The sequence below is a fragment of the Grus americana genome, chromosome 1 (assembly GCF_028858705.1).
Source record: "Grus americana isolate bGruAme1 chromosome 1, bGruAme1.mat, whole genome shotgun sequence".
NCBI classification, from domain to species: domain Eukaryota; kingdom Metazoa; phylum Chordata; class Aves; order Gruiformes; family Gruidae; genus Grus; species Grus americana.
The window spans coordinates 13,629,960-13,656,104 of record NC_072852.1 but is presented as its reverse complement, the minus strand read 5'-3'; the positions used below and the strand labels follow the sequence as shown (position 1 = coordinate 13,656,104).

The following is a 26,145-nucleotide window of genomic DNA, read 5'->3' as shown; positions in this document are numbered from 1 at the left end:
AAAGTATTATTTCAGAGGGTGATGATTTAAGTATTTATCTGTGAAAGAATTCCTTGGTGATAAATAAAATTGATTTTTAAGCAGATAAACATGTGCACAGTAAATAAGTTGGCATTGCAAATGACATAGGAAATGGAAACATAAAATAGTAGAATGCTGTGAAACAGATCTGAATGTTACAGATTTGGAAAAATTGAAGAAGTCTTCCAAGAAACACAGGACTGGTATTCATTGATCAAAAGGACTGTTTTCTAATATCTGCATGTGAATAAGGATGCTGAAATAAATCCGTGTTTTCTCCGTGCTCCTTGGCAAAATAAAGTGTTGTAGGATAGACTACCACCTGACCCTACTAGGATGAAAACTTGTACTGATTCTGATCAAGAGGTAAAAGACTGTTGTGGGCTTCTCAAGTGTAGTTTTATTTGTTCTTTCCAGTGGTCAGATATGTAGAGAGCCGTGTCTTTAGGCAGACCAGCGCCTGTTACCGCACTGTGAATGTATACAAGTTGGAAATGGAAGGGGCAAACTTTCACTGATCGATGCTTTGCTGTGAATGTCGCTGCTGAGAATGTTTTCTTTGATTGTGAGTTCAACTGATATTTTATTACTTTCTCCAACGGATGAAATGCACTTTAAAAACTGTGTAATAGGTGATACTGATACTTTGTGCAGATCCCAGTGAATTTGCAGTGTACATGGGAAAATCTGGGATACTTTGATTCCCATCAGTCACTCATTTCGTTTTTCTTAGAAGTGCAAATTGTTTTGTGTTCTGTTCAGAAGCAGTGATTAACTTCACAATATTTAGGTTGCTAATTCTATTAGAGTCATCAGGGATATACTGACTTTGCAAATTTAGTGTATTATATTCTAACCACTGTTTTTTCTCTGTGCTTTGATGCTAATATATTTCCTCTGCTTTGGAGCCGTGCTGTACTTGAGTGCCAGCTAAACATTGATCTTTTCATGTTCTGGTCGTGCTGATAGATGAGCCTACTGATGAGGGCATTAGTCCTAAATAGTCCTTTAATATTTGGTGTACAGTTACGATAATCTGATACAAACATTGATTAAAACAGCAGTTTAAACTTCTATTTTTATCAAGTTTGATTTTTCAAGAACTCCTTTGATACTATGTTTTCTTTCACCAAGTAATTTCCAGTCCACCTGAATGAAAGTGCAATGTTTGGTAGACCTGAGGCCTGTGTTTTAAGGACTGTGCTTTTTATGGCAGTTCTTTTATCTGGTTGTATTGGGACGAAATAGGGCAGTTAGCTGAGAAAGCCGTTCCCTAAGTGATGTTGGTTTTGTTAGTAAAGGCAGACTGAAGGAAATAGTGTTACTGAGTTGTGGATTTTTCTACTCTTTATCCAACTTCAGTACAATCACAAGGAGAAAATGTTGAATTGGTATGCAGCAGTAGTCCAGTGGTCCAACTGCAGCAATTCCTTAAGTTGCCTTAGTCTACAAAGCCTGATGCTGTTCAGCAGCAAGTCACTACCCAGGCCTGGTCAGGTGTAACAGGCTTGTATGGGAGACTAACTCCATCCGAACCTTAAAACAATAAGGGCACAATGAAAAGGTACACTCTTTTTCCAACTCAGCGTAGTTATTTTTACCTCAGTCTTAATTACAGAAAATAAATGTGATATGTTACATGATAGCGCTATGCTTTCCATGCTAATAAATTAAAAGAACTTACTTCTGAGGATGCAGTTTATTCAGGGAGCTTTACTACTGAAAAGCAATGGTATTTGTTCCCAAAATACGGTGGTGTTAAAACAGGTAACACCTAATGATGTTACAATTCTGAGTTTCTGGGAGTCTCATAAATTTCACTTTCATCAGTACCTTTGCCCAACTTTTAAACTGGGCAAATGTGAAAATTTCCATGAGGTTACTCTAAGGTTTTGTTTCTGTACTACATACATGCATATGTCAGAAAATAATACCGCTTTCATCTGTTAAATCACTGTGTAACTGAGTCCTGTGCTAGCTTATTTTTTAATATTGTCACCCCTCTCTAGCAATGCATTTTGTGTGCATGTACGCATGTTCTTACAGCATTCAGGTCAAAGTTTGTTGAAGGTGGGAATGTATATGTCACACAATTGTATTTTTCAAGTATAAAAAGAACAGAAAACTGGATACTAGTCTAAAATGGTGACAAATTAAGAAAAGCAGTATGAATTGGGAATTGAAAATTTTAGTTTCATGACCTTTCACACATGTGCATTGAGTATTTTCCTTAATCAGACAAAAGTAGATACTCACCTATGATGCATGCTGAAGTGTTCAAGCTTGTATAAATGGTTTGAAGAGAAATAAACTGGAATATACATCTCCATATACAGTAGATAGCATCAATATCTATATATCATCAATATACCATCAATACTTCCAGTTTCATTTCAGAACAGCAGCTTTTGAGTTACAGTTTAAAGCTGCTGAAGGCAGAGTCCTCTCTTCCACGCCCCACGTCAGCTGCTGTAACTGAGACAAGGTGTTCTCTAGTGTGCTGGGGACTCGCATCCTCGTTTCCTTCTACTTGTTTCTTGCAAATCGTGAGCTGTCTCAGCATCACCTTCCCCTTTACCTGCCAGCTGCACCAAATCTACTTTTCACTCTTCTATTTAATGAAGGTCAGTTGATGGGTCTGTAAATGTAGGAAAAGTGTGAGGAGAACTCATTCCATTCCAAAACTGTGAGTAGTGCCTTTGAGAACACTGCAGTTACACACAGAGGTAATTCCTGCCACAGCTTCTGGAAAGGTCACAGTGGGTACAGTATACTCTGTATCATAAATCCTTCTGAATGAAGTTCTGGTATCACCAAAAAGCAGGACTGTGTGCGCAAAGGTGTCAGCACAGTTCAGGTCAGTTAAATCCAATACTAAATACTAAGTCAAAAGGGATATTCCTCTTACCAAAGCATCTTTGTAAAGACTAGGAACTTGCAAATAAAGTTGAGCACTTCCAACTGGCTGTGTCCTAAAAACATCTTCTGCTAGAGGAAATCAGTTTGTGTGTGACTTCTGTAGGACACCAGAAAGAAACATCTGCTTCAGCTTTCAAAATCACTGTCATCTATTTCAAGGTTTTTGAACTAAAAAAAAAAAAGTGCCAAACCCACAACCAAAACGCTGAAATTGTTGATCTTTTTCCATTGAATTAGAGGCAGCAATTAAAGGGAGATTTGGAACAACTGTGTTAGATTCTAGTTAATTAGAGATGCCAAACTTTCAGATAATTATTACATCTGTGGACCAGAAGGGGTTTATTAAGGGGGCAGAGTCACCATTTATGGCCCATTGTGCTAATAATATACCAAGTTCTAATGAGGCCAGTTCTTGTTCTTCCATCATTTGTTGTGTTAAGTTGTAACGATCTGTTAATATCATCAGTGTGACTGAGGAAAGCTGCTTTGCTTTTCTGAGCAGTATGGGGGGGGTGGGTGGGTGTTGGCACAAAGTGAACAAGGCTTCCTTGCTTTTTATTCTGTTGTAATCATCAGATGGGGAGAGACTGTGGGTACTCATTTGTGCTTGGTGCTGTAACATACCAAACAGAAATGAGTGTGCGTGTCTGTGTGTATGTGTATATGTATATATGTATTTGTCCTGTCTAAAGTGCTTAAATGCTTGTTATGTATTTGCATCAATGTTTAAGTGGTTTATAAAAGTTTACCTTAATTGGAGGTAGGTCTTTAGATGCTTGCTCTTCTCCATAAATTTTTAAAGCATCCAGTAAAAATTCCACAAGGTCTAGTTTGCCTGCCATGGGCCACACCTGGAATATTGCATCCTAGGAAGGTCAGTGACCCCAGTTTCCATTTGACAGAACTGCTTAAAAGACCTAACTTGGATGTATAAATCAAGCATATTCTCTATACCACATATATACACACACACGCCTATATTTACATACAGCATGTATATGTGCATGCTTGCTCTTGCATTTCCTCCATTCAGCAGCCCCAAGAGTATGTACTGAGATAAATCCTCTTCCTTGCTCCCCACAACTAATCCTCGTGACAAGCACCATTTTAACTTGAAAAAATCAGACGGTGAAGGAAGGCAGTTCTTCACAGGAACCCCATACGAGTGGGCAAAAAGTCTCTCAAACAGAGCGAGGCCCTTACATGAACTATTTCTCAGAACTGCGTAGGGCATAGCTACACCTCCCAAAAAGAACTGAAGGGAAAAGAGATTTCTAAATGGTAATTTTAGCTCCCCATAAATAATGTGATGCTTATAAAGCTGAGTACATGGATTTGTTTAGTAAATGCTGATGTGTTATTTTTATTATAATAAAGGGGTTATAAATATATATTTTTTTAACAACAGCTACCTATTAGAAAGATTTCTGTCATTCCTTGGTTTATCCTGTAGCAAAATAGGACAGTCAACCACTCTGAAGCAAACATGACTAAAATGCCTTCTAAAGATCATTTGTTACCTGATGTTCTGCATTGAGTTCCCTTGCCCCAGAATAGAACTGGTTTTCTTAAAGCCCTTTCAGCAGTCTCTGACAGTGTGGTTCCCATGTATTTATACCCATGGCTGTGTGACTGAACAGCAAGAATAAATCCAAACACTTCAGGAAGTTTTTTTTTATGGACAAGTACAGTTGAATGTACATAATTAAATTTTATTTGTAAGGCACTCTGATATAGTCACCTCCTGCTACATTAGACTGGTTTTCCTAGGCTCTTTTCATTCACTAGACATGCTTTGGTACCTAGGAACTGTAAATGGATCAGTATCTTCTGTGTGTGTGTTAATAATGCCCTAGACAGCTTTCACATTTGAATGTAGTGTTACCATAGCTCCTGCAAAAGCACTTTCAGTCTGTAAGATGTGCTCATGGTTCCAGCTCTTCCCAGCAGTCCCATTCACTGCATGTTACTTGGAAAAGTGCATTTGCTCACAGCTGAGGTTGCCAGTACTCCATGAAGCCAAGGCTTCCCGCCCCCCGAGATTTCATGTACTAGGGCATTAAAAACATCTTCCTTGGTAAAGTACCATTTCCTGCAGGTACAAAGGCAGTGCAGAACTCTGGAATCCAATGGAAGTGGATTCTAACTGTCAAAAAGAAAATGCTGAGTCACTTTATTCCTTTTTTGCTCCTATTTGGTGGCTATCACTTGTTACTGATTCTTAAAGCAAACTAAGCACATTATAGAAGTTACTGTTAACCTTGAGTGACAGCATCAGTAGTAGAAAACTTAAGTCCTCTTTCCAAGGATTACCCAGTGCAACTGGGGTAAAACAGTTGCAGTTGTTTTGAGAAGATTTTTCTACCTGCATGTGAAGAACCTGTATCTTATTCCATGTAACAAATAACAATAACGATCATCTTGGAACAGCTTATGTTGAACAAATACTTTTATTTACAAGAGCATATGTGAGTTTTAAAATAAAAAAATGGAACAAGTTTACTTTTTCAGTCTTCAGCCTGGTTTAGATAAAGTCTCCAGCTTGATCCTTATTTGGTGTTCTAATTTGGAGATCAAGTTTGTGGCAAACCTATAAGAATCCAGGAACTTGGTACCAACCTCAGTGTTGAAAAACCACATAGCGTAGCTCAGTCTCTTCGTACGTAGAAGATATTATATCCGAGTTCAACCATACCCCCAATAAGCAAGGCCCACAATGGGATAAACACATAGGCTAGCTTCATCGTAGTAAATTGTTGCAGTTTAGCACAGAGGGCGAGGCAGAAGGCTAATTTAAGTAGCATTGCAATGAGATACCAGGCTTTTTTCTTGATGTTTTGGGAGCCATTGCGAGGGTCAAAGCCGGACTTGCACCGTCCAGCCATTTTTACAATTAACATAACTAGAAGAATAGTATCAAATATCCAGACTGGAATAAAAATGAGGAACCAGTTCCATGGTGCTTTCTCATCCAACTTTAGCACCAGCATGATCAGGAAAAGTAACGTAAAAAGCCATGTCAGTAGTACTCTTTGCGCCAGGGACATTCTCATTTAAACAGCTTTGAGAGGAAGCCTTTCGCTGTCAGCAACAACCTAACAAAACAAAGGGGGGAGGCATTAAAAGATGTCACTACACCACCCTTAGGCATATTCCTTAAAGGAGACTAATTTCTTGTTCTTGCTTTCCCACCCCTACATACTGCTTCCTAGCATTTCTGTTGTAACTACCATTCTCAGGGAAGCACTCTGTTTTGGTCCTGTCCACCATTAAAGTGCCTTAAGTCAGGTGTGTAAACAGCCTTAATCTAAATTTGTTCTGTGAAATTATGCTTTAATCTTAAACTAGCTGTCAAGCTCATTTCAGGATTTTTGTATGCTAAGAATATGTTTAGATCCATTTTTCTCCAGTAGCAAGGCACTCATAGTTAACACTTGAAAATTAGTCTAACAGTTCTGACAAAATAATCATAGTAAAATGTAAAACAACTAGCAAGCACAAGTAACAAACCATCTGAAAGATCCCATAGTCTGCAGAGCTGCAGCTGAGCCAGTAAGCACTACTACTGCTTTCTGTCAAGCAGGAATCTTAAAACTGCTAAAAGCTACAGATAATGTTTGCTTTCTCGCAGGTATCTAAAGTATGCAGACACTGGCTGACAGGAACACTGTTTAGGTTTATTGGCTTGGTAGTACATTTAAATTTCTATGTAGTCATGAGAAAAGAAAAACAAGGACAAGTGCCTCTACCACTACAATCATAAAAGTTAGTTTTTATATTCCTAACTGAAAGGCTTTTATCACTGCATCTGCCAGAAGGTTTTCACTGCAAGTATAAAAAGCAGGGGTGAGAAGAACTACAATCTTCCTGAAGATTTCATGCTACAAAGATGGATAACTACCAGTGAAACAGTGCTGAAATAATAGGTGTCATTTTTTAAAAAAATTGGGATTTTTAGAAATTTAATAATTCCCTCTAGAACACTGATATTCTTTCACTTGAAATAAGAAATTGAGCTTTGATTTGTTCCCGATTAAAAAAAAAAATTACTGAAAGTGAGATGATGTGTTCTGAGGCATCTAATCCTCACCACCAGTTGCCGCAAGGGAGGACAAGAGCTGCTTTCCCTCAGTCTCCTCAGTGCCCGGGGCCACAAGCTGCTGCTGCCACTTCCTCTGTGTTACTACTTGATGCTCACTGAGTACACAGAAATCCATTTCCACCTTTTTCTTTTTAACTGGGTTAGTGTTTTTGCCATATTTTTTGCCAGCAAGTTGAACCAACTTTGTGCTCAGATAAGCATTGGAACCAGGGGGAGGGAAGTAAAACTGCTGGCGTAACATGTTAGGAGATGACCTGTGACAAGCAAAATTATCCTACAATTTAAATCTGTCTTCTGACATACAGATCAACAGACCTACTTTTTCATTTACTCTGGGTTTGAAGTTTCAATGGATTTGATTTAGTGGACAGTAGTGGGATTTCTTTTAAGGAAAAGATCCCGTTTAGCCTAAAATAACCTAAACTGGAGTTACTGTCAGTGCATCTCCTCCCTTGAGTTAGGGCTGACTCTTGTGTGACCCAGAGCAGGCCAGTTCCTTGAACTGAACTAGAAAAAAAAAAGTTTTAAATGTGATTTTTGCAGTTTGCTTTTTGCGTTCTCAGTTCTGCTCAGATCACCAAAGGGTCTGGTGAAAGCCAGTTACTGGCAGGGTGTAACCCAGACCCCCTCCTTGGGCAAGGAGGGGAAGCTTAGCAGTGACAGTGTAAGAGTTAATTCCCAAGTAGACAAAAAATTGGAGGTGGTTTAGACAGCATTGCTCTTTTCTTGTTACAGAAAAATACCTAAACCAGCTGGCAGGTGTGGAGTATTACAGAACAATTACTATGACCAGCCTGAAGTATTTCCAGTATTTTGAAAACATTCCCAATATTCTCAAGTGCAAGTCTGCAGCTAACACAAAGAGAGTAGTGATCTGAAATGAAGTTTTGACATTCCTTTCATGGGAAAGGTTTTGAAAACTAGTTCTAGAAATCAATGCTACAGATACTACAAGAAGAAGAATCTCTTGTTAGTAAACTGGAGAAAGCAGAAACTGAAGAAACAGACTGGAAACTTGGGCCTGAAAGGAAAAAAGGAATTCAACACTCTTAGAAGTGTCAGGTTATCAGATACACAAAGAAGGTGCTATCAAATGTCTCTGGAGGAAATGGAAGCTACTGAAGATGTATTAGATGGAGCTACTCAATTTGAAGGTTGCTCATCGAAAAGATTTTCAGTCTTCTTAAGTGTTCAGAACCACTTTGTAACAATTTTAAGAAGTACAGGCAGAAAACGCAGCATGGGACATTATGCTGACTTTCTCCAACCTAATTAAGAGATGTAACTGCAAGATTGGGCAGGACTGCAAGGCTCCATTCAATTTTAGAGGCTTTTTTTGATGAAAACTCAGGAAAATCTAAGTATACTTTTGAGATCTTATAGTCCTATAGTCCAAGTAAAGGGAGCTACCACATTTTAAAGACTGACAGCTGGGGATACAGCTGACAATGATGAAGGGTTTGATGACATGGACCACTTGACCACCTCTGGTCAAGAAAGATTATCAGCAGATTCTAAGCTAGAGGCCAGCTATCAGAAGATGGTTAACACTGGAAAAAAGGATGTCGTACAAGTCTGAACCAGCTCTTCTGTGAAAATACTGAAGGAACATCAAATGCAGAGTGTAAAAATAAAAAAGCTCTCGACTTATAGGACTCATGTAATTAGCAGGAAGTGAAAATTTTCAGTAATGAGAAACACTATTTAAGTAGCATCACTGACCTTGGTGGGACGATCTACATAATTAGAATATTATGATAGCTAATTATATCCAGTTTAGAAGGAAAAAAATAAAGAGGAGGGAAACTTACACATGACATTCAGCTCAATATTAATGATAACATAGACCTATAAATTTAAATCTTGAACACTGCCTAACAACGGTCAGAAAATGATATTATACTGGAACCAAATTAAATAGAACTCCAGCTTGAGTAAATGACATTTTAAAGCCGATGAGTAGTTTAACACCTAGAAAACAATATTCTAGTAGCTCCATTTAAAAACCACATTTAACCTAGTCTGATATGAACACAAGTTAGGTATTCACAAGTTCCCCTTGCAATTGGTGCCACCTTAGTCTACATATACTTAAAAATGTAAATAAAGTCAAACTACAACATCCTCTTAACTGGAGTGTTTGATTTACTGTTTTTCCGCAAAACAGTAATTTAAGAGTCCTTGAGACTCCCCGAGTGCTGAATTTGGCTGGAAAAAAAATAATTTCAGAAACTATTCAGAGGAACATAACAAAGAAACCGGCACACAACCAGGACCGCCGGGCTAAGCGAAGCCTGCGGCAGCAGTTTAACAGCCTCTGCGGTCCCCTGAAGGGGACTGGCTGTTTCCAGCACAGGCCCGATCCAGCCTTGGCGGGCACGGTCGCTATCCTCGACCCCCTCCGCCCGACGCACCCCGGAAGTGCCGGGGATCGCCCGGCGCTCACTGCCCCGGGCCGACACCCGCGGGTCTGTGGCTCAAGCAGCTGCCGGACGAGCAGGGCAAGGCCAAGCCCGGAGCCCCGCAGGCGGGGGAGGCCTCCCGCCTCTCCCCGGTTTGCTAAGGGGAGGTGCGGACCGGCTGACCCCAGGCCGCCCGGCCTCCCTGCTCCAGCCTTCCTTACCGGCCCGCCGCCTTCCTCGATCCCTCCCTCGGCCGAGCCGGCCTTCCCCTGCGGCTACTCCTGACAGACCCGCTTCCCCAGCCGTAGCAGAGGCCCTGTCCGCCTGAACGAGGACGGGCCCGACGCGGGAACCGGAGGTGGAAGCCGTCTCTCTCCCTCGACCACCTACCGCACGGGCCCGGGCCACCCCGCGCCGCTGCCGCCCCTCGCAGGGTCTCGCCGCATCCCCCTCCCACCGGCTATGCAGGGCCAGACGCACAGGTGAGGGGGTGGCCGAGCTTTCCCCGCCCGCTCCACCACAGGAAACCGACCGCCTTCCTCACCCCCCGCCCCGGGCCTGGCTATTGGGCAGCGGGGACGCACGTCCTACCGCGCCCCGCTGTCACTGGGTAGCAGCGACGTCGCTCAACTTATTCCCCGCCTCCCCCCTCAGCTACTCGGTCGTGGCGACGCCCATCAAGGTTAGCCAGCCCCCTCACGGTCTGCGGCCGTTCAGCCTGGAGCCCACCCCTCTCCATTCTCTTTGCCGCCAATTCGTGCAGGAGACTGTCTGTCACGCCGGCCCCGCCTCCGCGCTGGGGAGATGTCCGTCAAGCACAGCCCCGCCTCCCTCCCGCTCTCGTTGGAGAGCGCCGCCGCCAGTCATGTCTCGGCCCTGGCCTCGCAGGCGGAGGGGGCGCTGTTGGCTACCGACCCGCGCGCGACCCCGCCCCCGGCCCGACGGCGCGCGCCCTCTCGTGTGGCGCGCTGTTGCTGCTGCCGCGCGGGCGCGCGCCTCCTCATCCTCCTCCCCCCTCCCCAGCTGTTGCCTCGCGCGCGCCCGCCGCCTCCTCGCTGTCTCGCGCCCCGCTCGCTGCTGTTGTCTGCGGCGCGTGCTGGCCCGCTCCGCCGCCTCGCCGCGGCACCGGGCGACCGGTAAGGTCGGGATTCCCCTCAGTCGGCCAGGGGAGCGGGGGTAGGGGGGCAGCGCGGAGGCACCCCCCGCCCCGGCGGGAGGGGGAGAAACGGGGCGCCAAGTTCCCCGCGCAGCTGGGGAAGGGGCCGACCGGCTCGGCGGGGGCGGGGGGAGGCGGCCGAAGCGGCTTCAGCTTCGGCGCCGCGGCCGGGGCGAGGCGGGGGGTGCCCGCTCGGTGAGGGGTGACGGGGCGAGGGGCGGCGGGGCGGTACGCGCATCCCCGGCGGGGCGCGGCGCGGCGGAGCTGTCTGCTGCGGCTCCGCTCGCCCCTGGCCGGGCGGCGAGAACGAGTCCGCTGCCGGCCCTCCGCCGCGCCGGGGGCCTCCCGCCCCCCTCGGGGGCGAAGCCTGGCCGGGGGAAGGGCGGGAGGCCCGCGGCCTCCGCGGCGCCGAGGTCCCCCGGAGGCGGCAGCTAGCGCGGGTGTCCGCGCCGCGGCGCTCCCCCCGGGCCCTTCCCGCCGGGGCGGTGGGGGTCCGAGGGCGGCTGCCGAGCGGGCCCTTCCCGCCACGCCGTGTAACCGCATCAGGTGCGGGCTGCGCCAGCCGGCGGAGGGGGACCGCGCCGTCCGGATGAGCCTTCGGTAATGGGGCTCGTCGGCCTCCGATTGCTAAGTTTATTGTGGGCGGTAGACGTTCAGTTATGCGTTCAGGGCTTGCGCTGCTGACCGTTTCCGTACGCGTTACTCCTACTTGCTAAGTCTGCCTTCTGCTGTAGCACACCTTTCCCTTAGTAAGTTCCTTTAATGCATTTTGAGCTGCTTTAATGCCTGTGTCAGGCGATAGGACTTTTTTCCTCCTTTCCTTTAAAGGTCCTAAATTTCGGCATCTTCACCTTCTTCTCATCTCTTTCTATATTCTTCTATTTTACACACCTTCCTTGCCTTTTGGTGCTTTCTTTCTTATTCCTTATCATGTTTTTTCCCCTTTCCACCCTAACCCAATGACAACCTGTCTACAGCTTCTGTTGTCCTTGGTTTTCAGTTTGGGAATCTAAATGTTAGGCTGCTTCCTGTGAGTTAAAATTTCTTCTGTCACATTCATTTCCCTGGTAAGTGTTTTATTTGCTGTCTTTTCCATGAAGAAACAAAGGAGGGAGCAGTGGGAGAAAACGATTATGCAGTAGTAGAACTATCCAGGCATCTACTTCTTTTCCTTTTGTTTTTCATATGTACTCCCTGGGTGCATGTGACTCAGGTGCATCAGATTCAATGACAGTCCATAACTTCAAGCTCTATGCTTGGTATTTTGTCTTTTACTGCTTTTACATGTCATCGGTCACTTGAAAAGTAACGCTGCCGAGTCTTGCATTTTGTTCCAAATTTGACAGTGTCTTATCCATCTGTCATATAATTAACTGGAAAAAGTAATTAATTGGAAAACTTGACTTGTTGAAAGTACTTTAATTAATTTCTGAAATTCTTTGTGATGAAACATTCCTGCAGAAAATACATCTGGTTTTACAGTTTTGATATGCAAGTTCTCTAATAGGAATGAGACTGAATACATTGTGTCATCAGTAATTTGCGGGCTTACATCTTCCTGTTGATGCTGTTAAACAGATGGTGGTATTTTTTTATCAGGGAGAAGTACATCACTTGAAATAACCTGTTAATCCTAGTATCTTTAGCTGCGCTTAGAGTGGTCACTAAGTGGCAGAAGGATATATTTCTGTTATACACATTAGCACTTGGCATGAGATGTAGACATTTTTGTTTTCCTGGGGTTAGAGGCTAAAAGTGTTCTGTGAATAAATCTCTGGGTTATAAATAGCTGTATGTATTTGGCTATTTCTGTGGCTCTGAAGGTTTTGTTGATCTTCTTTGATTTGCCTCTTTATTTGTAACTCCCTGGAAAGGATAATCCTTTTCTCAGAAGTCTTATTTTTGTTCCAGTAAGGTGTTTATGAACTGATGTATGTATGCACATCATGCTTCTGTCGGTTTTGACTTTTTTTTTCCCCCAGAGGTCTACTTGACAATATTTGCAAACAGTTTTCATTTCTGAAGGTGAAAGTTGAGAGTGATACTTGGAACTGGTGTGTTTAAGATCCTGATCCCCGTTTGAAGTGGAATGTTTGTGCAGTTGAATTTTCTGTTGCTATGTTTTGCTGCCAATGCATGTTTTTATTCTGGATATAAATATTATAAAGGATAAAACACGAGACTGAGTCATCTGAAAAAGAATTTGGAAACCTAGTTAGTTTAAATTAATGCTTGTAGCAGTTTTTTTTTCTCTCTTGCATTGTGTGGAATGTGACATACAAATAAATGTCAGTAATTGTTGGGAATTGCATGGAGCATTTAAAGTATTCCGGTAGTACTGGATTTCTCCCAAAGTGGAGTTATCTCAGCTTGTCTCAGAAAGTTGGTGCCAGCTGTATCCATAGCTGCCTAATATCAGTGTGAATTCTGAGAGAACTCAGGATCCTGTAGGCTTTGAAAGAGGAAACAGAGTATGGATGTTGTACTAGAAAGGAGGCATAGGTGCATTAAAAAGCCTTGCAGTTAACTTTCTTTGAGGCAGTTCACTAGGCAGCGAAGGGTGGAGTGACTCTTGGAGTTGAACAATGCTGTTCCTGTCACAGCTGGCAGGGGTCACTGGAAAGCAGTGGACATTATTTCTTTCCCAGTTCTCCAAAGTTACATATACTGTCTTCCCAGGCATTTTCTAAATATCAGATTTTCTACTTGTTTATACTATAAAGTTTTGTTAAAGAAATAAAAACATCAGTTCTTTTCCTTTTCTCAGTATCTCTGTGAGTGAGTGATGACAGTCCCAGGTTTTTTTGTTTGTGAGGAAGTTCTTTTCATAATAAACGGCATGCTCTAAGGATTCATCACCAAACAGTTTATATAAATTTTTAGCTAGGCTTACTAAGGACAAAACCTTGTACAATTACTTGTCTGTCTTCTCCTGTTTGAATAACTTTAGTCAGTCAGATGACGAAAACACATCTAATGGCAACTGAAAGACATTAAGCATCTACACAGTGACAAATTTTTATAAAACTTTTGGCAGGTAGTGAGCCAAATTAATATTCCCACCTGGAGAAGGGCAGTTATTATTGAATCCTTTCTTTAGAAAGAGAGCAACTGCTGGCCAGTCTGCATGCTAAGCTCTGAGCCGTCATGGTGTCTAGTGCTACTGGCCCAACCAAATAGTTGGGGCACTGGGTAATATGGGTGAGGTGGAGAAGGACATTTGGGAGCCATGGTACACTGGTAAAAACAGACAGACTTAATTGCTTCTGCCTACAGAACAAGGTAGGCCTGTTTTTTCTGTATAATTTTTTTGTTTGTTTTATGAAGAAAACAAAACAAAAGTCTTTTAGGATACCTCTGTCAGAGATACTGCTTCTTCTGACTGTTCAAGGACAGTTGACCGCTACTTACTCTAAGATATGTGGTGGCATGAAAAAGAAAAGACTTTGAAAGCTTTTACTACCATGTTTTCTCCCTCGAGTTTGCTGTGCTGTTATTCATAAAGGTCCTTCTTGCTGGGTACAGAGGAAACAGTTAAGTACTTGAAGAAATTATATTCAAATTTGTAAGGAGAATACAAAAAGCTTAATAAATTGCCTGTGGGGGGAAAAATAGTTAATAGTAATTAGGGCTATAATGTATTACTGTGTAATGTTTGGGTATGCCTTACATGTAATCATAGAATGGTTTAGGTTGAAAGGGGTGGCTGGAAGTCATCTATCTGGTCTAACCCCATCTCAAAGCAGGGCCAGCTTCAAAGGTAGAGCAAATATCTATACATATATAGAGATACCCATTATGTTGTCAAGAAATTTGGAAATTTAGCTTACTTTTTTTTTTTTTTAAATTTTATTTGAAGGGAAGATATCAGAGAGTTCATAGAGCTGTTCTCTTGTTTCTTAATTTAAATATGTTAAGGGATTTTCTTCCAAATTCACTTCTACTGGGAATACTCTTTGAGACATGTATTGTTCAGTATTTAATTCTTTGTTCATTTGAGGTGGTCTTGGTAGACATACTCCAGAGAGACTGCATGTCTTCCTGGAATGAGTCCAAGCATTGGATTGAACTCCTGTTTGCAAATACATTTGTGGTTCTTGTTCTTAAAAAGTAAAATACACTTGCAAAGTGGGAGAAGAAATTAAACCAATATAGCATCACATATGAAGTCATGCAAGCCTTGCATTTTGGAAGTTGGCCAGCACCAGATGCTTTTGGGGGTTAGGTCGTTGGCAGATACCAGCCTGGCAGCTAAATGCTCATGTTCAGCTGTCTTAAGGGACAGTTTGTTCTATGCTTCCCATGTTGCTCCTCCATGTTCCTTGGTATTTGCTACTGGCCGTTGTGGGGCCAGGTTAGGTAGAAGGTTTGTATGGCCAAATACAGCTCGATGATCTCTTTGGACATTTTATTTCATCCTGGATCATGAAGCTTGAGATTCCCTCAGCTGTGTGGGTTGGTTTTTTTTTTTTTTTCCTTATTATTGTGTGTTTAAATAGCTGCTTTCTTTTTGAATCCAAGTAAAATCTTGGCTTCAGTGACTTCCTGTGGTACTGAGTTTAACAGTCTAATTATGTGTTGTAATATAATATTTCTCTGTTAAAAGTTTGGCTTTGCTATCCTCCAGGCTCGGTTAATGAATGAAGTTCCCTGTATTATTGGAAGCTGTTGTTTTCTTGACTATATTTTCTGTATATTTCTTAGAATGTCGTTTAATTTATAATTCCTTGTTTTTCTGTTCGTACTTGCCTGTCTCAACAGGACAGTCTTTCAAGTGGCTGATAATTCACAGCCTTCTCAGAACACCTCCTGCTCTCCTAGTATTTTAATATTCTTCTTCAAATAAAATACATGCATTTCAAGTCAGATTGCACAACATATCAACGGAGCTGTACTGCAATGTTTTCCTTGTCATTCCTCTTTTATTCAGGTGTCTCCGTGCTCTTCTGACTATAGGATATTGAATGGAACAGCTCACTGAGCTGCTAAATTTCCTTTCCAGATCTGAGATACCTGATTTTAAAGCTTTGTGTGGTGTATGTAGTTCAGTTCCCCCACCGTCTTCTAGATATCATTTGCATTATTGATACTAAATTTTGTTTATGTTGCCCATTCATTGTTAAAGTTGATCTATCTAGTTAAGCTTTGCTAATGTAAGATTGTCATCTGGAAATGTTACCAGTTCAGGTTTTCTTTTCTTCTCTTATCTTCTCTGATGTATAAAAAATAAATATACTGAGCACTGCTGGACCTATTTACAGAAGCTTGAGGTTTGGAATAATAGGGCAGGGCTCAGTTCACACCATTGAAGGACTTAACTTAGCCAGTACTTCATAAAAATTCTAGGCTACTGGTGTAAATAGGGGGACCAGGAGAGGGGAAACAGTCTTAATTAGTCCAGGTTAACTGTGTTAATAGTACTTCTGAAGGCTTGCAGGTGGAGATCCAGAGTATTCGAGCTGGCTTTGGTCAGAGCTGCATCACTACCAGCAATGGCATTAGTGCTCATCTTATTCTGTGGTCCATAGATCTGTGGAGCTCATTCAGGCGAAAACTCCTCATTTACTTAGTAATGGTAGTCACATCCTTGAAGCTGTCTCCTGTGTGATGGGCTCCAATGCTGGTAAAAAGAGGGATGGAAGCTGGTGACTGAGGAGGAGGAAAGTGGACTGTGATAGTGCTGGTTAAGAGTGGTTAGCGGTGAAGCTTGCTAGGCCACCCTGACCTTCTCCGTTAGCTCTGGGTGGACCTTCTGTGTCTTTAGTGATTTCTTCTGCTGAAAGTTCCTTCCTAAGAGCTCCGTGAACCAGCAGGAGTGTGGGGCATCTCTATTTATTTGTAAGCTAACATGAGCTGTTAGCACCTGACGAAGCAGTGGCATGATGAGTGTCTGTGTTCGTCTTTCTCGTAAAAGTCTAACGGTTAGCAAACTTGGAAAGTTGGAAGTCGCAATTTCTGGGCGCGCTCATCCTGAATGGCTTTAATGTCAGACCTCTGGAAAGAGCTAGTCACCAGGACACGTGTATACTGAATGAGATCCTGAATCATAGAATGGTTTGGGTTGGAAGGAACCTCAAAAATCATCTAGTTCCAACCCCCCTTCTGCAGGCAGGGACACCCTCCGCTAGACCACGTTGCCCAAAGCCCCATCCAACCTGGCCTTAAACACTTCCAGGGAGGGAGCCTCCACAACCTGTCTGGGCAACCTGTTCCAGTGCCTCACCACCCTCACAGTAAAGAATTTCCTTCTAACATCTAGTCTAAATCAACCCTCCTTCAGCTTAAACCCATTACCCCTTGTCCTGTCACTACACTCCCTGATAAACAGTCCCTCACCAGCTTTCCTGTAGGCCCCTTCAGGTACTGGAAGGCCGCAATTAGATCTCCCTGAAGCCTTCTCTTCTCCAGGCTGAACAACCCCAACTCTCTCAGCCTGTCCTCATAGGAGAGGTGCTCCAGCCCTCTGATCAGCTTCGTGGCCTCCTCTGGACTCTCTCCAACAGCTCCATGTCTCTCCTGTACTGGGCCCCCCATAGCTGGATGCAGTACTCCAGGTGAGGTCTCACAAGAGCAGAGTAGGGGCGGCGGGAGGGGGGGAATGTCTACCTCTGTCACTGCAGGATATTTAAGTATGTGAAAGCTGGAGAAACATAAAGAAGGCAGACTAGGATGATTTAGTCTGGGTTTTGTTTTGGAATTAGGACGCTTCTATGTGAAGGAGAATGGGGGTTCCCAGATGAGCTCCCTAGGATTTGTGTGCACTTTGCCTTGGGCTGACACTGAATGGAAGAGCTAGCAGACCAGCTGTGTGTGATCCAAGGAGCTTCTAGGCACCTGAGCAGGCAATAAATAGGCTGTTTTATTCAGGCTGGATGCTGCTATTAATCTTTATTATGCAATTAGCCTATTGCAATGAAGAATGCTGACCTCAAAATTTTATTCAGTTTTCTGGCTGGCTTTTGATCCGTGGCAGTGTTTGCTTTTCACAAACAGCAGTCTATTTAGAAGTCTTTGACATCCTTGCAGAGGCTCTTTGAAAGTCCACGTATGTTTTATCACTTGCTCTTGTTTATCAGTTAATTTGACATGTTCAGAAAGACTGATAGACTAAGACATGATCTTCCTTTGGAGAAACTGCTGATTAGACCCTATCAGATAGTCTTTCAGGTATAATGGTATTCTATTTTTAATGATTGTTTTGACGAGCTTGCCAGATACATATGTAAGGCTTGTTACCCTGCAATTCCTTGCTTGGATCACTCCAGAGACTTTTTAAAAAATACAGGCTCAGCATTTGCTGCTCTGTTCCTACAGAAGAGTGGCTGTTACAAGAGACTGCAGTTTTTTCTGACAGCTCAGCCACTTCATGCCTCAGCTGCTTCAAAAACTTGCTGGATAACTATTTGTAGAACATGATGCAAACTTGGTCATTTAGGAGTGGTTTTCAACTTCCTGACTGTACTCATCGAGAAGCCACAACTGTGCTGTGCATTGCCTGGTGACAGATAAACACGTCTTCCTAAACACCAAGTCAGTATTTTCAGTGAGCAAGATTTGTTGTTGCAGGAAATTACTGTTGTGTTTAGAATCATGAGGAGAAAAGAAGCATAGCATTTTATTTCAAGGTCACCACTATATTTGGTTGATGGGGTTTTTTTGAGTGTTTGTTAAGAAGAATGTATATATAAATGAAAAACATAGTTATTTATAGAAATTCTATTCCTTGATAAAGTTGTTACAGCTCTAAAAGCAGATGTATACATGCAATATTTCAGGGATTTCTCATTATAAAGATTGTAAATACGTTTTACGGGATATGTATGTGTGTAGTATTCAGTACAAAACCCAGGAATTAAAAAAAGCAGAACTTGTGATGGACTGTATAGCGTGGTTTATTTATTTTTTTTAAAGATGCAGCATTTTCAGAAATGTCTTGGCTTGTAGATCTAGCATGCTGGTAGCAATTACTGCATTTGGATTGATGGAAATTTTGAAACTAACATCTCTTACGGAAGATAAGAGATAAAATTAACTTGATTATAGTCCCCTTTAAGGGCTTGAATTTTTTCCACTTCATTAAACAGTAGAATATGTTTAAATATTAGAAGCATGCTGCTAATTAATAAACACTGCAGCAGGCTCAGGAGTTAATGATGAGTTGTGTAGAATCCTGGACTTTTCCGTACAGTCATTCTCCCGTGTTTTTACAAGTAAGGTAACTATGAAATTGTGTCATGTCACTTCAAATGGAGCCATGGTGAGGGCATAGATTCCAGAAATGGCTACAGCAGTTGCAACAACTGCACACAATGTTCTTTTCCCAGAACCTGAAATAAATCTCAGAAATCCTGATACTCAACGTTTTGCTACTATTTCAGACAGTTATGTAATTCACTGGCAAAACAAGTATTCTTTGGGAGACATTTTCTGGGGTACTTCCTTGCTAGTTTGTCCTTAAGATATTGGTATTTTTACTGTGGAAGTGAAGATGGTTATGTCGAGCCTACTTCCTATCAGAATTTGAAAACTGATTCTCGCTGCATGCTGAATGTTGCAGCTGCAACTGTGAGAGCTTCCTGCCTGGGATGGTAAGAGATAAAGGGTATGAGCTTATAAGGAAGAATAAATATGCAGTGGCAGAAATGGGATCAGATATCGTGGTTTGTAGGCAAAATACAGAGGCCTGAGAAAGTATCTGTTTTTCAGTAACTGACGTGTTACTGGAGGCACAGGCAGGTGTGGACATGCTGCCAAATGTCTGTATGTGTCATGACATATCACGTTTGGTACGTCTGTGTTCATAAAGAACAGGGCTTGATACACAGCAGCCAGCATAGGGTCTGATTCATATTTTATTGTTGCTGTTCTTGGCCTAATAAACTCCTCTAACAAACACCAAAACTCTTTTAACAGGTATCTAGGGATGTTTAATGTTTTTTTCACCAGTTGTTTGGGGATGGGTTTGTTGTTTTGTTTTGGGTTTTTTTGTGTATTTTGCTTTTTTTTTTTTTTTTTTGAGATAGAGTGAAGAACAAGGTTTGAAAATTCATTCTTTCATGAGCAGTGTCTTAGGAATGCTGGTATCCAAATTTAGCAGACTTGTTGATGTTCTTTGGGGAAAGCAAGTATGTTAATTCCTCTGTATTTACAAACTATCATGCTGTTCCTTTGGGAAAGCAAATATGTTAATTCTGTTTTATTTACAAACTATCATGACCTCAGATTGCAAGGCAACAACTTGGTGGGGGGGTCTTTGACTGGCATGGCAGCAAGAGTACTTTTCATGCTGGCTGCTGGATATGGCCCTTAGGTTAGCAGTGTCTGATTTTTCAATTTTATTTTATTTTTTTCCTTCCCTTTGCTTCGGATTTTCTTAAGGCTAGCTGAAAGGAACGTGATGAAACTTTCACTGAAAGGTGTGAACCTGGGAGTGACAAGTTTCTCATTTCCTTGTGTACAATTTGCAGTTCTGAAATGCTGTTTCGAGAGCAGCGATACATAGATGAAGTCCTTAAACAGAACACAGATTGCGTTACATAGTATTTGATGTTCTTTTTAAAAAAGGAATTGTATGTTTAATGGTTTATTTGTAATGCACATGAAAAGCACGTGTCTTTTGAAACACTGCTTCAAGGGTTAATCCTGTTCTTGGTGGCAATGGCAGAACTCCCATGGATGTGAGCATAGGAAGGATGACTCCTGGTAAGTTGTAGTGGTATATCTGCATTGTACTGATACCTGTCTTGGTTTGTTTCGTCATGGCAGAAGCAGCTTTTCAGTCAACAGCGGATGCCTAATATGACTAACCTGTTCACTGGGCTGACTTAAAATTAACTCAAAATACCAAATAATGTCAACAATTTGCTGATAATGTTAACTTCTATTTTGGTGTTGAATCTGAAAAGTGAGGTTTCATTCCTCATTAAAATTATTTTCTAGTTGTGCATCAGTAGGTATAATGTTTTACTTTTAAGTGAGTTCTGTGATACAGATGTTGCTACAAAATTAGTAGTTTAGGCCATAAGCTTTACTATTCTGATTCATTGTCTCTTCTTACTTTTCATACCAGGAAATCTTGGTGAATTTATACCTGTGAGTGTGAAACTGTAATATGGAGGATCTAACATAATGGTAAAACAGTTCTATTGTGGAAAGCAGTTGGCACCAAGTTCTAGTACTCTCATGGCTTTATACTGTAACTTTTTTAAAACTGCCTTTAATTTGCTGCTAAGAGAAGTTCTTCCTCTGAAGGTACTAAAAATCAATGGCGTTTTAAAGAACATTTGAGACAAATGTCACAGCTCTGCAATTTTACTCCTAATGATGTCTAGTGAACATACTGACTTCATCATTCCATGATCATAATGAGTTGAGAGGGACATTCAAGTCTTGACTCAACAGCTGGATGGTATCCTGACCATTCAGGTTAGGATTGTTATAAAGGAAACAGGTTCCTTGAAATACTTAGTGATTCACAGTGTTTACAGGCAAGGAAAGCAACTATTTGCCTATGCTTCTTTGCTTGTGTTGTATTTTTAATTACGTCCTTTGGTAGTTGACACTGCTTAGACTTGCGTATTCCTCCAAAAATTTTCATTTTTTGTCTTTGTCGCTATGAGGAGCACAGTTTTATTCTGAACTTCTGTCAGAGTTCAGAATAGATTTTATTTTCTGTAGACAGTCATTTAGAAATGTATGCATTTCTCTCTGACTTGGGTCGCCAAAACCCTGTGGAAATGAGTAAAATTTTTAAATATACTTAGTTTGAATTTATTTAAATCTATAGTATCTAATCCTGTCTTACACAATAAGCACTACACTACTTGAATGAGCATTTAACTACCTGAAGACATCTAAATATAGATTTCTATGTCTCTTGAAAAACTGCTCATTTGATTGCAAAGTGTAATGTGTACTTACTTAAAATGGAATTTGGTTATGCTCTGAAATGAAAAAGAAATAGCTAGGAAAGCCCATTTCTGAATAGGGATCACCAAAACCAGGTAGTCATCTATTTTTAGTTTTAAGGAAGTAATGAAGATTTGATTGTAAAATATTGCTTGTTATTCGTAGTATTAACTGAGAGTTTGATGGAAATGTAATGAATGCCTCTCTTAAATGTCACAGAGATGTTGTGATCAAGCTTTTATATTTGGATGTTCTGTCTCATCTCTGAAGTTGGGAGTATTTTTTGTGTTGCTCTTAAGTCTCCAACTAGTTAAGATTAAGTTAATGTTGCTGTTGTTACTCTGCACAGGACACTGTACAACTGAGTGCAAAAGCTGGTCCCTGTCCCAGACGTAGGTATTCAACACAGAACATGAAACGCATCTGGAGGGGATGGGAGGGGAGCAGGGCAGACGAATAGGCAGCGCTCTGTTGTGCTTATGGATGTTTATCAGCTGCTTTGATTTGTTCACTTTACCCATTTGGTGCTGATGTGCCTTAGAGCCCAGCTTGTACAGTCTGTCTTCAGGATCAGTATCAATACAAACTGTCAGCTGAATGACGTATTAACTTGTAAGGAATATACAGAGTTCTGAAATTGTTGGAGTTCTTGGTCTCCTGTCTAGGTGTTCAGTGAGCTGTGGGCAGATGTAGTGAGAGATGGGGCTCCAGCTTAAGTGCCTTGAATTGTTACCGACTGTTTCACATCCAGATAAGTTAGCTTGAGGCCAAGTGTATCCAACTCATTATACTCTATCAAAAAAAACCCAAACAAAAAACCAAACCACAGACAAATCCCAGCCCCTGCAAGCAGAAACATTGTCCAGAAATAATTAAACAAACCTTTTCATCTTTTGTTTCAGTCCTGTCTCAGAATTTGTCATATATCTCTTGAAGAAAGCATGAGATATTTCCTTTTAGAGTTTTTTTTACTTAGCACACTAAAGTCTTAAAGACTTTTCAGACATCCATCCCATGATTTTGTCATATTTACTTTTGTGAGCATCATATTTGCATTTGTGTATGCAAATGTGTAGGCAAATATGCTTGAAACACTACCAAAATAGATTCTATGGAGGATTTAATGTAGAGAGTTTCTTAAAAATACGAAAGCCATGGGTAATCTAAATAACAGATTTGTTGATAGAAGTCACATAAATTAATAATGAAACTACTTAGTACACTTGGTTTACAGGTTTGTGATGTAATTGTTTCTTGAAGCAAAGGGGTTTTGAGTGAATTGGAGAACTACTGCAAAAAAAGGTTGCTGCCTTTAAAATGGCTTGTCCAATTTTAGCCATATTTGACACAGTTGGAAGTCTTGGATTCATAAGTTAGGTTTTCAGGTTTCCTGAAAAATCATTGACCTTGGAGAGAGAGAGATCAAGTTAACGTAACTGTTGCGGGAAAGGTTTCTGTGCAGGTGTAACAGTTCTTTACTGCCGACAATGAGTTTCTCTAACCTTTTTCTCATCCTGTAATTATGGTGGTAGGAAGCTGGGTATGTTGTATGCGAGAGGGAATGTTGGTTTAAGAGCAGTGAGAAGGAATTAAAGATCCTCCAAGATGAATTCACAAAGGAGGGGAAGGCAAGGGGTGCAAGTGTGACTGAAATCTGTATGACATCCTTCCTACATCGGCACCTCCATGAGCATTGGAACTGCTTTTGCTGTGTCTCTGCAATGTAAGTCATGTTACGTGTGGAGGCTATGTATAGCTAAGGGATTTATGTCACTTCGAGCCTGTAGTCCAGTGTAGCAAATAATCTTAAATTTAAGTTTACTTGAACAGGTTTTCAAACAAGGAAGCAAATCCTATTTTAAGCTTTGTATGGATGAGAAAGAAGCGTAACCAGTCTGTGTAATACACTAAGTTATGTCAAAGTCTCTATTGGGCTCCATGCTTTATGCGATAGGAATATTTTTATATCTATTGTGCCTGTGAATTCTTAATAACTGACAGTTGCTCTTAGAAAAACTGCTACTATTATCAGAAACAAGTAGGTCAGAAACAGTTACAGATGTTGACACAGTCATGGCTGCCAGCTTTAACTCACCTGATGTGACTTAAACAATGGTATTATCAACAGTGGAAAAGTGGCACTGTTCATTTGCTCAGTTCACCAAAAGTCAGTGTCCTGATATTTCTGGAAGTTGTTAATGACTGTCTAGGCTCTCTGAGACATTTGTTTCTATTGTGTTGTAATTTTATCTAAAGTTGTATGAAGGATATTAGAGTTACACTGTTAGTCTTAAAGATAGTTCCTTTTGGGTATTTGATTTCTCTTTTTTGAAAAAGTTTTGTGAAACGTGAAAATGTATGGCATTATGTCTCTTAGAAATCCTGAGGAGCTGGTATAAAATCAATCTATTTGTTGAAGGTTTGTACTGTAGTGTACATGATACATAACCAAACTTACTAAATACGGCGTCTATAAAATAAAGCACTGCGTAAAGTAAGAGTACATCCATACACAAGTCAGGGAAGACTGAACAAATAGGTGTCAGTGCAGAACTGAGTCTTTTGCAGGCTCATCTTTTCGAGAAATGTCTCGGAAGATGGCAGTCTTGATAGGGCTTTTGTGGAGGGACTATTTGTGATTTTCATACAAACAGCTGTTATGATCAAGTAGTCTAATCTCTGGTTTTTTGTTTTGTGTTTTTTAATGGAAACTTCTAGCGATGAGCAATATATTATGAAGTTTCAAGAATTATTCTAATGCTTAGGCATTTCATAAAGACACTTTGATTTTAATCTCTTGCACAGTTTCAGTTTCCATCCCATCTGTTGGACATTGTATTTTTCTTTGCCTTTCTTATCTGTGCAAATGTTGTAAACAAATGTCTTCTCTTTCTCTTTGTTTTAAAGACAAAGATCACCTTTAATCTTTCACTATAAAAACTGCCTACAGATGAATAGTTCTTGTTTACTTTTAATGAAGAAATATAAGGTGCAATATTGTTGTTGATATTGACAATGTTATGATAAGTGTGATATTTTTATCAGAAATATACCACTTAATCACATTTTTTTGCTGAGAGGGATGGATCTTGGAAGACTGCTTGATGCATAGTTCAGTGTTTGGGGGCTAAACTACCACTCCTCCTCTTCCTCCTCCTCCTCCTCCTCCTCACCACTGGTGAGGCCACACCTGCAGTGCTGGGTCTGGTTCTGGGCTCCCCAGTATGAGATACACAGATGTACCCGAGAGAGCCTGATGAAGGGCCACAAAGATGATGGAGGGACTGGAGCACCTCTCCTGTGAGGGAAGGCTGAGAGAGCTGGGACTGTCCAGCCTGGAGAGGAGAAGGCTCTGGGGATCTCATCAATGTACAGAAATACCTGCAGGGAGGGTGCAATGAGGACAGAGCCAGGCTCTTCTAGTGGTGCCCAGTGACAGGACCAGAGGCAACAGGCACAAACGGAAACACTGGAGGTTCCCTCCGAACATCAGGAAACAGTTTCCTACTGTGAGGGTGACTGAGCACAGGTTGCCCAGGGAGGCTGTGGAGTCTCCCTCCTTGGAGATATTCAAAAGCCGTCTGGACACAGGCCTGGGCAACCTGCTCTGGGTGACCCTGCTTGAGCAGGGGGGTTGGACTGGGCAACCTCCAGAGGTCCCTGCTAGCCTCAGCCGTTCCATTCTGTGATTCTGTGAAACTGTGTTCGTGAAGATTTTTTTTAAAGAGATGTTCTTGTGTTGATTTTTTACCAATTATGGTTGATCCTGGAATTGTTCAAATAGTACGTTTGGAAAACTTGTTTAGTATTTTTAAGTTGCTTATACTAACTTTTTCAAAGCCTTTTGCATAATTTGTTAGGAATTTATAGCTTTACAGAATAAAATAGGAATTTCCTTGCATGTTAAATAGTTGGTGCAGTTATATAAAAATAACATTCTTAACATTTTCAGAGATAGGAAGGATGCTGAATATTGGTGGAGCTGAAAACTTAAGCTTTTACCAACTAGTGTTAAAAGGTCACATGTAGTATAGTGTGCCCCATTGACTTTTTTTTTTAACAGGGTTTGAGTATGGCATATTTATTTACATACATATATTTTTAAATGAAATCAGTGAGATGAAAGATTATTAAACACAAAACTATTCAGATTTTTGGCAAATATTTTAACAGCTTTTTATAATTCCTCCTTCCTTCTTTTCTTCCACTGGCCATTTCCTACTTCAGTTAACAGTTTGAAATGTAGATACTAAACTAATCTAACTGTTATTAATCTGTTAATATCTGAAGTAATTTATTTTTGAAATATTTGATCTTGGTTTTAATGATAATACATTCATATCTGAAAGAACTTGCATATTATAATAAAATTTCTAGAAAGGATTCTGTAATTCTCATCTAAACTTTCCTCTGATTTTACAGAATGTCCAGTACAAGAGAATATAGGTCATTTTGTAGAAAGATAATTCTAAATCTGAAGGCTTTTTATGTTTATTTTCTTTATTCTTACTTTTTTTCTGAACTAACTCTGGCTGACTGATTACAGGAAAGAAAACTTTTAAAATTAATTTTCAAGGTATGAATATTTTATATAGGCTGAAAGTTCTGTTGTTTTTTTTTTTTCCACATTTAAACTA

The 26,145-nt window shown here is 41.1% G+C and overlaps 2 protein-coding genes across 5 annotated transcripts in view; one reads left to right on the top strand and one right to left on the bottom strand.

Annotated features, from left to right (window-relative positions):
* Positions 1-5,374: 5,374 nt before the first annotated feature.
* TMEM60 (transmembrane protein 60) lies at positions 5,375-9,972 on the bottom strand. Of its 2 annotated transcripts, none has more exons than XM_054813849.1 (2): positions 9,835-9,972; positions 5,375-6,035 (listed from the first exon to the last, which is right to left on the bottom strand). In XM_054813849.1, the coding sequence occupies exon 2, from the start codon at positions 5,991-5,993 to the stop codon at positions 5,589-5,591; it is 405 nt and encodes a 134-aa protein (XP_054669824.1). In that variant the 5' UTR covers positions 5,994-6,035; positions 9,835-9,972; the 3' UTR covers positions 5,375-5,588. The 2 variants fall into 2 exon arrangements, with proteins under 2 accessions (XP_054669824.1, XP_054669825.1); XM_054813850.1 differs by lacking the exon at positions 9,835-9,972 and adding an exon at positions 9,666-9,803.
* A 422-nt stretch (positions 9,973-10,394) lies between these two features.
* The window catches only part of PHTF2 (putative homeodomain transcription factor 2), a 71,557-nt gene continuing 55,806 nt past the window's right edge, over positions 10,395-26,145 (top strand). Inside the window, exon 1 of one of the 3 annotated variants that reach the window (XM_054840292.1) lies at positions 10,395-10,580. The gene's annotated coding sequence lies outside the window, so the exon portion shown is untranslated. Of the gene's footprint in view, positions 10,581-11,181; positions 11,201-26,145 lie in introns of those variants that run through there. The other 2 variants (XM_054840310.1, XM_054840300.1) reach the window with 2 other exon arrangements.